Raw genomic sequence first — 13,458 nt, 5'->3', positions numbered from 1 at the left:
AAACCAATTTGACTCCTCCTCCCCCCCCCCAAAACACCAATGTTAAATATACTCACCGAGAAGCTTGTTTATATGTAGACTCATCCACGCCTGGAAGAATCTAGCAGCCGTTTCTATTTCTTTGTGAGAAAAATGCTTTCAGTTACGAAATGGTGCATCAGGAGTACAATAAAGAATAAAGCTTTTATATTTTTGCTACCGCTGGCCTTAGATTTGCACATAAACCTATATATAAAGAAAATTCTGATGCATGTGAACAACATTCAGAAATAGTAGTTGAATGTTAAAGGGAGTATTGTAGTCGAAGAAGCGTGGTGCATTTATTCCCCTGACCCAATCCATGAGGTTTTCTGACACTTCTCGACTCTATTCTTCCTCTGTATAAAAGCATCAGTGCGTTTTGTTATATTTTCGCTATTCAACCTGACAAATGATATTAAGCTTAAAAACAGCAGTGTTTCCAGCTCATACGGATGAATCCATGAATATTCTATGTCTTCCTTAAGAACATCTTCACAGAGTTTTATTTTCAAATAGCAGTCCCAAAGTATTTTATCTGGAGTAAGGACTTCAATATGCCTTCCAGAATAAATCCTGACACTGAGTAAACCATTTCTTTCCCTTTATTACTGGGTATGTAAGCTGTTCCTAGGAGAAACCCATATTTTTTAAAGGGGGGTGAAAGGATAAGTATTTTCCTGTAGTACAAAGAAGTATTACAGAATCTTCCATGTCAACCTAGCTGGTGCTTAAGTGACAGTTTGATGTGAATTTTCAGATGAAATCTTCTAGAGATACAGGACCTGCATAACTAAAGTAAATAGACAAGTCAGTTTCCAGCAACAACAATGAAAAACCCTGAAATACAATTTTAAAATATCCTGGAGGAGGAAACTTGTGCACAGGTCTACTTTTCTTCCTGTGGTCAGGGTTGAATAGTTGCAGGGAAGTGCAACTATTTTCTCATGTGCCCTCACATGAGAAAAATTCACGTATGTATTGCGCGCTGTCTGCTTTAGTTTCTTGGTGTTGCTCTCTGTCACAAGGATTGCCAATAAGGCAAAGTACATAAATGAAGGGAAATATAAAAATTTAGGTTATGCTGTGACCTCATCCAAGAGACTTTGTGTACCACCTCAGTCATTTCTGTAATCACTGTTAATTCAGTATCAGAGGAAACTGCTCTGCAGTGATAGGGATTTGTAGTGTACCACATCAACATCAAGGCCTCTGCCATTAAACTGAACCTGTGATTTAATGGGCGACTATCCTTCCACAGGCTTCATAAAACCAAGCTGGTTTTTGATTGGCAAGTTGCTGCTTAAATCTCTGTCAACCCTCTGAATATCTGTACACCAGATCACGGTCATTATTCATGCTTCTATCAGCTGCTTCTGCAGCAAGAAGAATTCTCATCCCCTTTCATCTTTAGGATTTGTTTGCCAGGCGATTAGAGGGATTTGTGTCTGACAGCCACATAATCTAATTACACTTGCCTTGCAGAAATAGTGAGATTAAATTCAGTCCATGTTGTTGTTACATTCTGGTGTGTGTTGGGGAGTTAACCTGGCCATGGAATCAGGACATCTGAACTCAGTTTCCAACACATGTTTCTTGTGTGACGGGACCTAAAAGTAATGTAGGTTGAACTTGGCTGACTGCCACCACTTAGGAAGGAGACTTAGCAGTCAGCATGCTGGAGGAGCATAGAGGGAAAGAAGTGTCTCTGAAGCACTAGACCAGGGATACTAAGGTAGAGGAGAATGTGATTCTCTCTTTGCTGATTCCGAGAGCTCTCTGCAGCCAAGAATTCAAGATATACAGAGACAGAGAAAATGCAGAAATTTGCTTGCAATTGCAGCCTGGTGGTTAGGAAAGACTCTTTCAGGAGGGGGGGTTATTATGGGCCTTCTGGTTCATGGTGCAAAAATTGCTTTCTGACCTGCCTCCTAACTCCAAATAACCAGCAGCATTGTTTGGGTGATGTTTGATTTTCTGCTCCCAAGGAGTCAATTGGTTCCTCATGCTGATACATCACCTGCACTACACCGTATAAGCAGATGAGTGAATGTATTCAAGCATTAAACTTGCATCTACTTCTATAAAATAAGAAGTCTTAAATTTCGCTTTACATTGCAGCTTGTCTGTTGTACTGGAATACACTACTTCCTTCCTCCTATTTCCTGGATGCTTTCCTGGCTACATTTTAGGTTTAATCCAAAAGGAATTAGGTGCTTTGTCTGTGTGAATGCTTAGTAGCTTCAGATTCTTCCTGCATCTCTTCCAGTGCAGTTTTTGTTGCTTTCCAGCTGGATCTCAGACTCAGCTCTTCATCTTCATCTTTCTTGGCTTAGTTTCTTCAGCACAGCCAGCCCATGCTCTTTCCTTGAATTTTGTTGTCTCCTGATTTGCAGGAGTCTGACATCTCTGGTTGTTCTGTTACCTGTCTGATTGCTGCTGCAGACAATTCTTCTCTCTTGTTGTTCCTACCTCAGCAAAGAAGTTAGGAGGTTCTGTAGAGTTTTGTTCTCATTCCCAGCACTTAAAAAACTCAGGATTGGAAGCGGAGTTACAAGCCCATCATTGTTTCTTTTGCCACTTACAAGTTAAGTAGCAGCAAGACACTTGAGGGTATTGCAATTTGTAGTTTGTCTTGCTTGTCAACACACATTTGATGACTGTCGTGTGCACAGCTCTCCAAATTGCTTCTTTTCCAGCTGCACTTTCTTTTGCCAGCCAGAAGCACCCATGTTTGTTCCTTTCCATAGAAAAGTTTTGGCACAGCATAAAAAATGGAGCTCTTCTTATTTTTTGTGTACGCTGAAACTTTTGAGCTATTTAAACTGCTATATTCCTATTGCTTATCATATTGGCCAGTGTTATATTCACCAGTGTTTTCAAGACTAAGTATTAGCTGTCTTGCCTCTTACTTTGAAAGTCACTGCAGTATGGAGTACTTTTTCTTGTGTTTATATATTTCTAGTATGCTGAACTATAGCTAGGGCTTATAAGTACTCATATAAAGAAATAATAATTTTACTTATATTGTGAACTACATGTGATCTGGATTTTCAAGCTAGACGGCTTTCCTGATAGGAAGAGAGGAGGTGGCATGCATGTAAGTTGGTTAAGATGCCTGAAGATGATTATCAACAATTCTATTGCACTGTGGGCAAACAGTGTTTTCTACTGTTCTTTCAGAGTAGCTGAGGTTGATAATTGATAATTATCATAATAATCCTCTGTAAAGTAGTTATTTTTGCTTAAAACAAACAAAAATATGGAACATATAAAGAGATGTCAACTTAAAAGTCGCATTCAGCGTGAAATGACTGAAATGAATGCTCCCGGTATGGAAAGAAATCAAGGGATTTTTTTTCAGTTCTTTCAATTTTACTGTTGGCACCGAATCCACAAATGAAACTTCTGTGACTTTACCCTAATGCTGTGTTAAGGAGTTGATGGTTAAAAATATTAGTAAACAAAATTTCAAGGGAGGATTTGAGGATTATTATGGGTCTTATATTGTTGTTGTTTAAAAAAAAAACACAAAACTAACAAATATGCTACAAACAAGTCTCTGTACAGTTCAATTTGCCTCTGTTTCTTTTCTGTCTCTATTCCTGTATTTTGCATTTCCATTAAGTTTTTTTTGTTATCTGACTTTTAAATGAACCTGCAGATCTTAAAGGAGAATAACTATTTTTTTTTTCAGAGTGTTGGGAAGAAAGTACCTCCAGCCACAGCAACTCAGGAGCCAACAAAAACAGAAGCGGACAGCAGAACAAAAAGTAGGTTTCATAGCTTTTGCTTCTTTGCACTTTGTGCTATTGAGCCTCTTAAAAGATAACTGAGCACTTTTCCTGGTTTTGGCTAGAAGAGTAGTATCTTGTACGTATGAAAAGCAAGGATGCAGATGGATATATTTAGGACAGACTTTGAGTAGGTGGTACACAGACAGAATATTTTGTTTCACAGAATCCTCTGAATTGTTTCTGCTTTGATAGTCCTACCTTGAGTTTCCTGACAATGAAATCAAGTTAAATTACATGATCAGCTTTTGGCCTGGAGGATGCTTTGGAACAGGTCAGAGTTTAGTTAAGATCCAACTTCAGTTGTCGTAACTTGTAGGAAGGTCATAGAAAAATATCTGTGGTTCTGAGCACTCTTACTTTTTCCTCTTTTTTCTTTGTTTCTGTAGCAGACATATTTGTGTGGGTGGTACAGAGTCAACGAACTTCGGTTTTATTTGGTTATTTAGATGTTCAGTAGAGCAAAAAGGAATAATTAAATCTTCTAGAAAGGTCTCAGAGCAGTTGTAAGAGAATGCCAAGTCCTTTGTTTTAACTCATATGAAGTTACGGCTAAACGTTATAGATACTTGCAGGAAACAATAAGAGGGAAGAGAACATAGCCATATATGAGAAAAGAAATGGATTATAATAGAAGGTATTGAGTTTTTAAGTCCTTCCGTGACATGTTTGCCTTTTTAGATAGTTAACAGATAGTGTTTTGTCTCAGAACTGAAATACTGAAATGTAGAGCAGGACTTCAGAATGAATGTGCTTTGGAATTACCTTTCCCAATCTGCAGCTTGATAAGGTTAAGCTGGCCTACAGGTAGGTGTCATCTGAAAGGGTGCTCCCATAGCTTTCCCACCTGTGGCAGCAATGCTTGCACTGAGCCAGACAAAGAAATGCTCAATACCTTTCTCCATATTAACTCGTGGGTTTTTTTGGCAGCTCAAACTGATTACAAAATCACACCCCATGGTACTGAAGCTTCATGCTTGTACCACGTATAAACAAACGTGAAAGCCTCCAGCAAGGGCTGGAGAACTCTGCCTTCCACAGTGACACACTATACCCCTCCCTCTTAGACTTGAGCTTTTTTCACTTTGGCCTGGAATGGCGGAGTACCAGGTGTCCTTGGAGCCTTTAATTGCTAAACTGAACAAGGTACTGTGCCGTTCTCCAAAGGTGTAGTTTGAAATGGAAGCTTAGTATGGAGAGGGAGCTCATGGGTATGTGATTTGGATTCCCTTGTGATTGCTGCCAGAGATGTATGCTTGAAGCAAGAGAAATTGCATTGGTAGAGGAGTAGTAATATGTTTTTTCATTTTCCTCCTGTTTCTTTTCATGACTGATGCTGTTGTTCCTTATTCTGTACTGGATAAAAAAAGCTCTTGCACTGTGGACTAGCCTACTGAGCCAGAAAAAGAGAGCAGCACCACCTTCCTTTTGTGCACAGGGGGCTACATTGAAGAATGCTGGTTGCTGACTTCTCTCACATCTTGATAAATGAGTCTGCTTTTTTTCCTATACCTGTCCCAGTGAGATGAGGGAGTGGTTGACACTTGAACATGGATGCCATTTGCTCCCTGGTATGCACAAGATGGCCCAAGTTTTGCAGTAGGATAAGCTGGTCAGAGCAAAGATAACTGTATGTTCCATAGGTGCATCTCCCAGCAGTCTGCTATGTGAATTTCCTTAAGAAATGACCTTCAGAATTTGTTCAATTCTTAAGTTCTTTACTATGAGAGTGATGAGGTGCTGGAGCAGGCTGCCCAGAGAGGTTGTGGATGCCCCGTCCCTGGAGGTGTTCAAGGCTGGGTTGGATGGGGCCCTGGGCAGCCTGGTCTAGTATGAAATGTGGAGGTTGGTGGCCCTGCCTGTATTGGGGGGGTTAGAGATACATGATCCTTGAGGTCCTTTCCAACCTGGGCCATTCTGTGATTCTGATTCTGTGAAATAAATAGCTGATCATTATCAAAATCAAAGAGAAGACAGAATGGCTTTTGCTCAAACACACAGTACAGCAAAAGCACAAAGACTTGGAGAGCTCTAGTGGTCTCTTGGAAAACAGAAAGGGAAAGGAAATATCAGTAACTTTTTAGGAATAAAAGAATGCATCTTTGAATAGAAGAGGGAAGAACTATTTGTTTTAGGTTTGTGCCTGCATAGTCTTCTAGGGGAATAAATCTGCTGTTGAATTTTCAACTGTTTTATGTGTGGCTCAGACTTATGTGTATTTATACTCCTGTATAAGTATAAATATAAAAACCTCTGGGATGAGATTATTTATCTTATTATTTATTTTGCAATGAAATAGCTTGCCTTTACTTTCAGTGTCTTGCAGTGGAAAGGCTGTTTTGTAGATAATACATATCAATTTTCAAGTAGCTCTGCTGGATTTTGGAATTCAGCAAAGCATTCACAGTGACTGACAGAACCATTACAGCTTACTGAGACTGCAAAAATGGAGTGTAAGTGCACAGACAGCAAAAAAGCAACGACAGTGAGTCAGAAAGCGCACTGACCGTGATACTTAATTTGATTACTCCACTCACTGATTATTTACAGTTCGTGTTAACCAATTACATAATAGGAATACCAAAATCCTAGCAAGTGCTAAGCTTCTTGCATGACGATAGAAAGAGTATGAGGAGCTGCTGAGTCTGGATTAATGAGGCCCTAATTAGTTCCGGATATTTTTGTTTTGTTTTGTTTAATGAGGTGGTGTTTTGATCCTTTGAGTCTGTTGCAGTTCCATGAAATTTTTTTAGTGCTATCCATTTATGAATCTTGAAGGCAGTGATTAATGATAAAGCCAAATTCTGCTGAGTTGTTGGGTTTTTTTTTCCCATCTGTTTTATGTTTTTGGTAACAATTATGTAATTTTTCCCTAGACACTGTAGATTTTGTTCAATTTCAGAAAGCCTTTATTTGAGCAGTAGTTAAAAAGAGGAAGCTTAAGCCCAAAGATAACTAAATTAATGCTGCTAGTTTTCTCACTTAATATTTCTGTATGATTTAGACTTCATTGAAGGAGAAATATTTAAGCCTCAAAAATCAACTATATCTGATGGTTGTTTGCTTTACTAAAAACTATCAATTTTGGAAAAGCCAGACAGGTAAATTCAATGCCCGGTAGTAAGATTATGTGAGATGGAGCAGATTTTCCCTTGAGGCAGAACAGATGTTGCCTAACACTAAGGAAAGAGCAGCAGAAATAAGCAGAGGAACCTAGATCATCGTAGCCTAAGAAAAGCAAATTCCAGAGTGACTATCCCCTGTGCAACTTACATGAAAGGGTATGTATGTCTGAGGACAGTGGTCTTGAATGTCTCAACTCATTCTTTGAGTCTGGCAGAAGAACAAATAGAAGAGGCATCCTTTTAAAATGTGCAGGTTCTGCTGATGCAGTAAATTCAGTTTGCCCAGTTCTGGTTTGGACAGTACAATATTTAACCAGTCTCTCAAAATAAATGTACATCAAGCCACTGCGTTCTGTGGGTGAAATACAGTGGTTGTGACAACCTAGATAATGCAGCAGCTGTATTCTGTAGGAAGGCCATCTGTTGCTGCCTTTTTCCCTCTTTGAGGAAATATTTTTCTGGAGCTTAAGGCTGTATCGAATAGCCCATATTTTGAATGCAGGACCGACTATGGGTCATAAGGTGTTAAAAGAAGATGCATGTTAACTATCCCCCTAAATCATCCAGTTCTTATTAGAGGATAGCCTTATTTATTGTTCGGGGTAGTCCTGAGACTATTTCCTCAGTGTAGCATGGGCAGTGGCAAGCAACTTGTTATAAATATCTAGTTCCTTGCTTGCTGTTTATTCTTGCAGCTTTTGACTGATGAGGATGATTCTGGGAAACTCTTGGGGCTCTGTCAAAGAATCTAGCGATTACTTTGTTCTTCATTTCGAAGGATTGGATTGCAGGGGTTGTGGGCAGAGAAAATAAAGTGCTTGTTGTTGTGTCATCATTGTTTCTAGTCTAGCTGAAACACTGTGGTTCAAAAATCATGGAAGGTACTCGGGGATGCATATTTTTTAATGGTATTGTACCTAGCCCGTGCTCTCTCAGCTTAGAATGTATAAGGCAAGAAACTGAACATCTTGCATTAGATCTAACTTGTTTGAGTTTCAAGACATATGGCAAGGTTCATCTGCTCACTCAATCCCCTGAGAAATGTCCATTGTATATGACAGGTTGTTTTCCTTTGCTTGGGAGCAGCTGCAAGTACATAAGCAGAGACTGTGGTCTAAAAGAGTAAATTGTTGTTGAATTACTAAATGAGGACTGAAAAGCTCGTGAATATCATGTTTTTCTCCTCCCTTAGAGTTTCCAAGATGTCTACTGCTGGGGGCTTATGGAGAGGTATATTTTTAAAACATATCTTCAGGTCAGAGGAAAGAAAGAAAGGCTTCTGGAGGAACCATCTGTGATTTCTAAACCCAGCCTTGGGTATCAAATGTAAAATGCTTAATATTGGTATCTTAGTCTGAAGCTTTAATTTGGCTTAAAACTATTTACCATGCTTGTAATTGGATATGTTACTTTGACCTTTTTTTTTTTTTCCTACTTACAAAAAGCCCAAATTCAGCAAGTTACTGTGTGCTCTCTGCTGTATTTGAAATTAGTATTGCCTTTTATCTTTTTTTTTTTCCTTCCTGTTTAAACATAACTGTGGAAATTATGTACTATTACATCCTTTTGATATATTGTGCTCTGCTGAGTAAGGACAATTCTTGTACATAAGTTACATGTTTTATTAGATTTTTTTCTTCTTTTATTAATCTGAATTTGGAGGTTCATACTACTTTGAGTCCTGCTTGACTTTGGTTTTGCTTACTTAAGTCGTGCTAGACCAGCTTTTTCGTAAGAGAAGCTTGCAAGCTGACTTTATCCAATCACCCAAATCCAACAGTGTTTTTGAGACCTGGCTCTGTTGCAGTGTGATTCAGAGGGTCCTCACTGGGCAGAGGAACATACTGATTTAGTGTATGTCAATGTGAATCACACTGAAGGAATCCAACCCCATAATGTACATAAACCAAGATATTTTTGCCATGTCAGTGCCTTCATCCTGCATTCTTGTCCCACTCTCAGTTCTCTCTCATGCTTATCCAGAAATGTCTCCTGGCTCTTTGTGCAGTGCATCAACGTTTGCCTGTGCTCACAATGGGTTTTTTTGTTTTGTTTTGATTTGTTTTTTTGTGATGGGTCATTTTTTTCTAGCTTAATTCCTTATTTCTCTGCTATCTGAATATTAAAAAAAAAAAAAAGTCAAGAGTTTGATGTGGAGGGCAGAGAGGTCATGCGATAACAGAGTTATTGATACCAGATCTACAAGGAGAAGATTCATAGCAGTTTCCTATATATGAAAGACTAGGAGTTTTTCAGTTAGTCTAGCTGGTTCTGACCAGCTACTGACTGTGGCATCCACATTGGCACATACTTTTAGAGGAAGTATTTTTAAAAAAGAAGAAAGAGAGCAATTAATTACCTGATTATCAACAGACATTTTTCAACACTGAAACCACAGCCTTCTGTCCGCTCTGTTGATCAATGTCTTCATCCTTATTCAAATGTACGGCCCTTAGACAGAAGGAGGAACTGATGAAGATTTGCCCACTACAGGATTCAAGAGACATGAATACCGGACTGTTGCTGATGAAAATGTTCTTTAACTTTAGATGCATGGAATTCATTCACACCTTGGCTGAGAGTTGACCACTTTCAGGATAGTATTATTCCTGTGCGTTTCTGGCTGCTCTCTGTTGTTTAGTGATTCATTCTACTAGACTTCCCTCCTAATGTGGAATTTATAGTTAGTCCATGAAGGAACATTGTATTGTAGACACAGTGTTACTGTAGTGTCCGGAAGACAGGGCAGTCTGCAGATTAAACATCCCAACTGAGTCCACAAAGAAAGATCCAAAGCCTTTATTCATATCACAGTGAACTAGCAATTAGACATCCCTTCCATTTTTTGAAATGAGTTGTGATGTAGTGGTTAGAGGCCATCAAAACTGAGACATTTGAGCTTAACTCTTAACTGAGTGTAAGCTTAACTCTTCTAGAAAGTAACATGCGCTTTTTACAAAGGATCCAGTAATTCCTGTGAGCATTTCTTTGGTCTTTTTAAGCCTGCTATTTTAGAATATCACACTGTATACATTATTTAATAGCTGGAATGCACATTCACTTTCTATTTGTTAGACACGTTGACGTAGGAGTATTTGTTGCACAGCAACGTGTTGTAACCTCTTTTCGTGACAACTGCTTTTTAAGATTTCTGAATGGGAGTGCTGGCTCCTGTATTTTCTAGATGAAAGTTGGTGCCTTTATTTATAGAATGGAAAGGGAAGAGGAAATGTTAAACTAATATTCAAGTCTTCCTTTGTGCTGAGTATACAGAGGATTTAGTTATGAATGTCTTTACAATTATTAATGTATTACTTCTTTTTTTAATCATTGGTATTGAATCAGAAATGTTTTCTTTCTTGCACACCAGAGATAGATAAGCTATGTTAGCCTACTAGGTCCTTTTTGCTTCCAATTTACATTAGCTGTTTGAGGGCTACACCCGTGGCAGTACTGCAGCAAGTGTCAGACACAGGTCTGACACCTCCAAGGAAAATTGTTTGTGGCAGGTTGCAGTCAGGAGCAATTCTATTTGAGTTAATGATGGATCCAACCACTGATCAAGCAGAGATGCCCAGAGCAGGATGCCCAGGACCAGCCAGATGACTTTCAAAGATCAACAGGGAGGAATATAATGGAAAATAATGGTTCTAGGGGTTGTAGAACTGACTCCACAGTTGACGTGTATGTGAATTCTCATCAGTGTGGAGTTCTTTAAATATTTCACAGCATTTATGAAGTTCTGTACTGCAAAAAGAAAAATGGCAAGAAAATGAAACACCGTGCAGAGACATTTTTGGATCATTTTATGAAGATTTTCACCCTTGGATAAGCAGTTCTTATAAGATGATTTATCACACTGAATATTCTTCTTTCAGCCAAGGAGTATTGCAAAGTGATATTTCCATACGAAGCACAGAATGATGATGAACTCACAATCCGAGAAGGTGATGTCGTCACACTTATCAGTAAGGTAAAAGCAATATTTTTCTCCTATAAACAGGAATCCAGTTTTTAAAATAGACATAATTTGATAACTATAAAATCCATACTTGTACCATCTTGAAATAATGCTATTTTAGCAATGAAACATTAAATAGACTTCAGAAAGATCTGCACATTGCCCTTCTTGTGCTTTATAGCCTTATTTTGATACGGTTAAGAACAGCAAACAGAAAACTATTGAGTTTACTAGTTTGTATAATTTTACCTTGAATATAATAACAGATCTACATCAATTCTAAATTGGTTCTTATAACTAACATAAAATGCTAGAGAATAAAACAGAAGACTCACGAAAGCAGCAAAATTGAATGTCACTGTTAGGTTTGTCTGTTGTCTTTATTGTAGGAATTGTGAATTAGAGTTTTTTGGTTTGGTGAAGATAGTATGCCTAAATTAGTTTAATGAACACTTATTTAAAATATAGTCACCCTTAGCACCGCAATGAAGCAGAAAACATGCAGTAGTGATAACTGAAATTAAATAATTTAAGATCTCAATTCTATAAATGATGGGTTTCATAAGAAATTGTTAGCAATTTTGCACCTGGGGAAAAAAAAAGCCTTGAGAAATACATCTGCGACAGTGTTCACTCTATACTAAGCTGTTTACAAACTCAGAGGAGATCATATTTGTCCTGAAGAATATATGTGTAACTAAGCAAAAATAGCGAGACATTTGTAGGAAAATAAATTGAGAACTTAAAAGAACTTGCCTGCATGAAATATCTGTTGGTGGCTACTTAAGCTTAAAAGCATCAACATCTTACTTACCAACATCATTGCAGTGACATTCACTTAGATGGAAAGGGTAGGCCTTCACACTGAGAAACTCTCATGTGTCTGCAGTGTGGATGTATGTGTATGTGCTTGCATTTCTCATCTGCTTTTTCCCCATCGCCATTTTTTTCACTCAAATGTTTATTAGGATGACAAAAAACGTACAGCTGCCAAATGACTCTGGTCTAGCTGTCCTTAAATTCCAGCATTCTACGGGAGATTTTGTTTCTTAATAATGCGGCTAGAAATGCTGTGGTCAGTCTGAATATTGAATACCAGGATTCATTCCATGTGCAAACTGATTTGATATTTTTAGTTATAAAAATGTCACCTCTCTTGTTTCACGTAGATTAAAGGTAATTAAAATGAGTCAGTTTTGTGTGTAAAGCTGTTGTTTCTAATGCCTGTTGTTTTATTATTTCCTTTTCTTTTTACTTTTTGTCATGCTTCCAATCAGTGTAGCCCTTGCCCTCAGTGAGTTTTAAGCTTATCTTGAAAGTTGTTTGGCTTTGCATGATTTAAAATGTTCTGATGTAATAATGTAACAGTGTCTCTGAGCTCAGCAATGGCTTTTATAAAGTTGTTCCTGTCCACTTTACACTTTATTGATCTGGCTGATTTAATTCCCGGGGATGGCTGGTCTCCAGGCGGAGCAGTGTTCTTCACTGCACACAGATAAAGCGACAGTTGCTTTACTGCATTTACAATGGAAGATTTCGTTCACTTACTTTTTCCCTTTCTCTTCTCACTACCTCTGTCCCATTAGTGGAAACTTGTTAGTCTTTTAGAGTAACCAAGCTGATCATTTGAGTTGATGAGTACATTTTTTAGTATATCCTCCTGTCCTTTTACTCTATAAATCTGATTGTTTCAAGCCACTGCACTTATTTTTCTTCCCTCTTTTCTGTGGTATGTCACATGTCCACGAACAGTTACATAAAATCATGCCTCTAGAGAGTGGGGGGATCTCAATGCAAGAAGGCTTGTGTTTCTCCTTGGGTACTTTTTTATGCTTTGTCTGAACTAATCTGAGATATCAAGGATGCAGTATTTAACAAGCAGACACTTTGCAGACTCTTTTGTGGTTTGCAGACCTTGTTGGTTTTTTTTGTTTTTGTTTTCCCCATCTATTTTTAATACATAATTAAAAAAAAAAAAAGCAAAACAGGATTTGGAATTGAGGCCTTTGCCATGCAGTTGTGAAAACAATGGGGTCTCCTCTGTGCTCTTACCATTGCAAGCAGTAATTTTATTTTAGTCCAGAGCTTCTCAAGCAGGTGTCACAACATTTTTATTTCAGTCATCAGCAATAAAGACAGCCTCACCTTTCTGTCCAGAAGTGGCTTCTGCCAGAGAGCTGCCTCTTACCCAGAGCTCAGAGCCTCGTGCCTAGAGCATCTTTTCCATGACCAGAGTTAGAGATCCACACTGATCAAGAGGAACTAAACAGAAGTGTATGGAGCACTTCAGAAACTATTACCATGGTTTTACATTGCCATCAGACGACAGAGTTTCTCTTGATCTAATTGCAAGAAAGAAATTTGCACTGTTTGCTTCGTATGATAGACAACATTAGACAAAGTTTATTCTTTCCAATTACTTAGACTCACAGAGAGTAGATTGTTAATTTTAAAGAAATTGATGGGAGTAGTACTTCCTAAAACCCCAGATGCATTTTCATTTTGGTGAGATCACTAAAACCAGAAAGTGGTAAATCCTTCTTAGTATAAAAAGTACTTC

The 13,458-nt window shown here is 38.2% G+C and overlaps 1 protein-coding gene across 4 annotated transcripts in view; it reads left to right on the top strand.

Moving 5' to 3' along the window:
• The window catches only part of SH3KBP1 (SH3 domain containing kinase binding protein 1), a 217,383-nt gene that overhangs the window by 156,749 nt on the left and 47,176 nt on the right, over positions 1-13,458 (top strand). For all 4 annotated transcript variants that reach the window (XM_042866909.1, XM_042866910.1, XM_042866913.1 and 1 more), the window contains 2 exons: positions 3,716-3,791; positions 10,816-10,910. In XM_042866909.1, the coding sequence (XP_042722843.1) occupies positions 3,716-3,791; positions 10,816-10,910 (171 nt within the window). The remainder of the gene's footprint in view (positions 1-3,715; positions 3,792-10,815; positions 10,911-13,458) is intronic.

The sequence above is a fragment of the Lagopus leucura genome, unplaced genomic scaffold (genome assembly GCF_019238085.1).
Source record: "Lagopus leucura isolate 7727_CA_CO unplaced genomic scaffold, USGS_WTPT01 Super-Scaffold_100001, whole genome shotgun sequence".
NCBI classification, from domain to species: Eukaryota; Metazoa; Chordata; class Aves; order Galliformes; family Phasianidae; genus Lagopus; species Lagopus leucura.
This window is presented reverse-complemented; position numbering and strand designations above follow the sequence as displayed.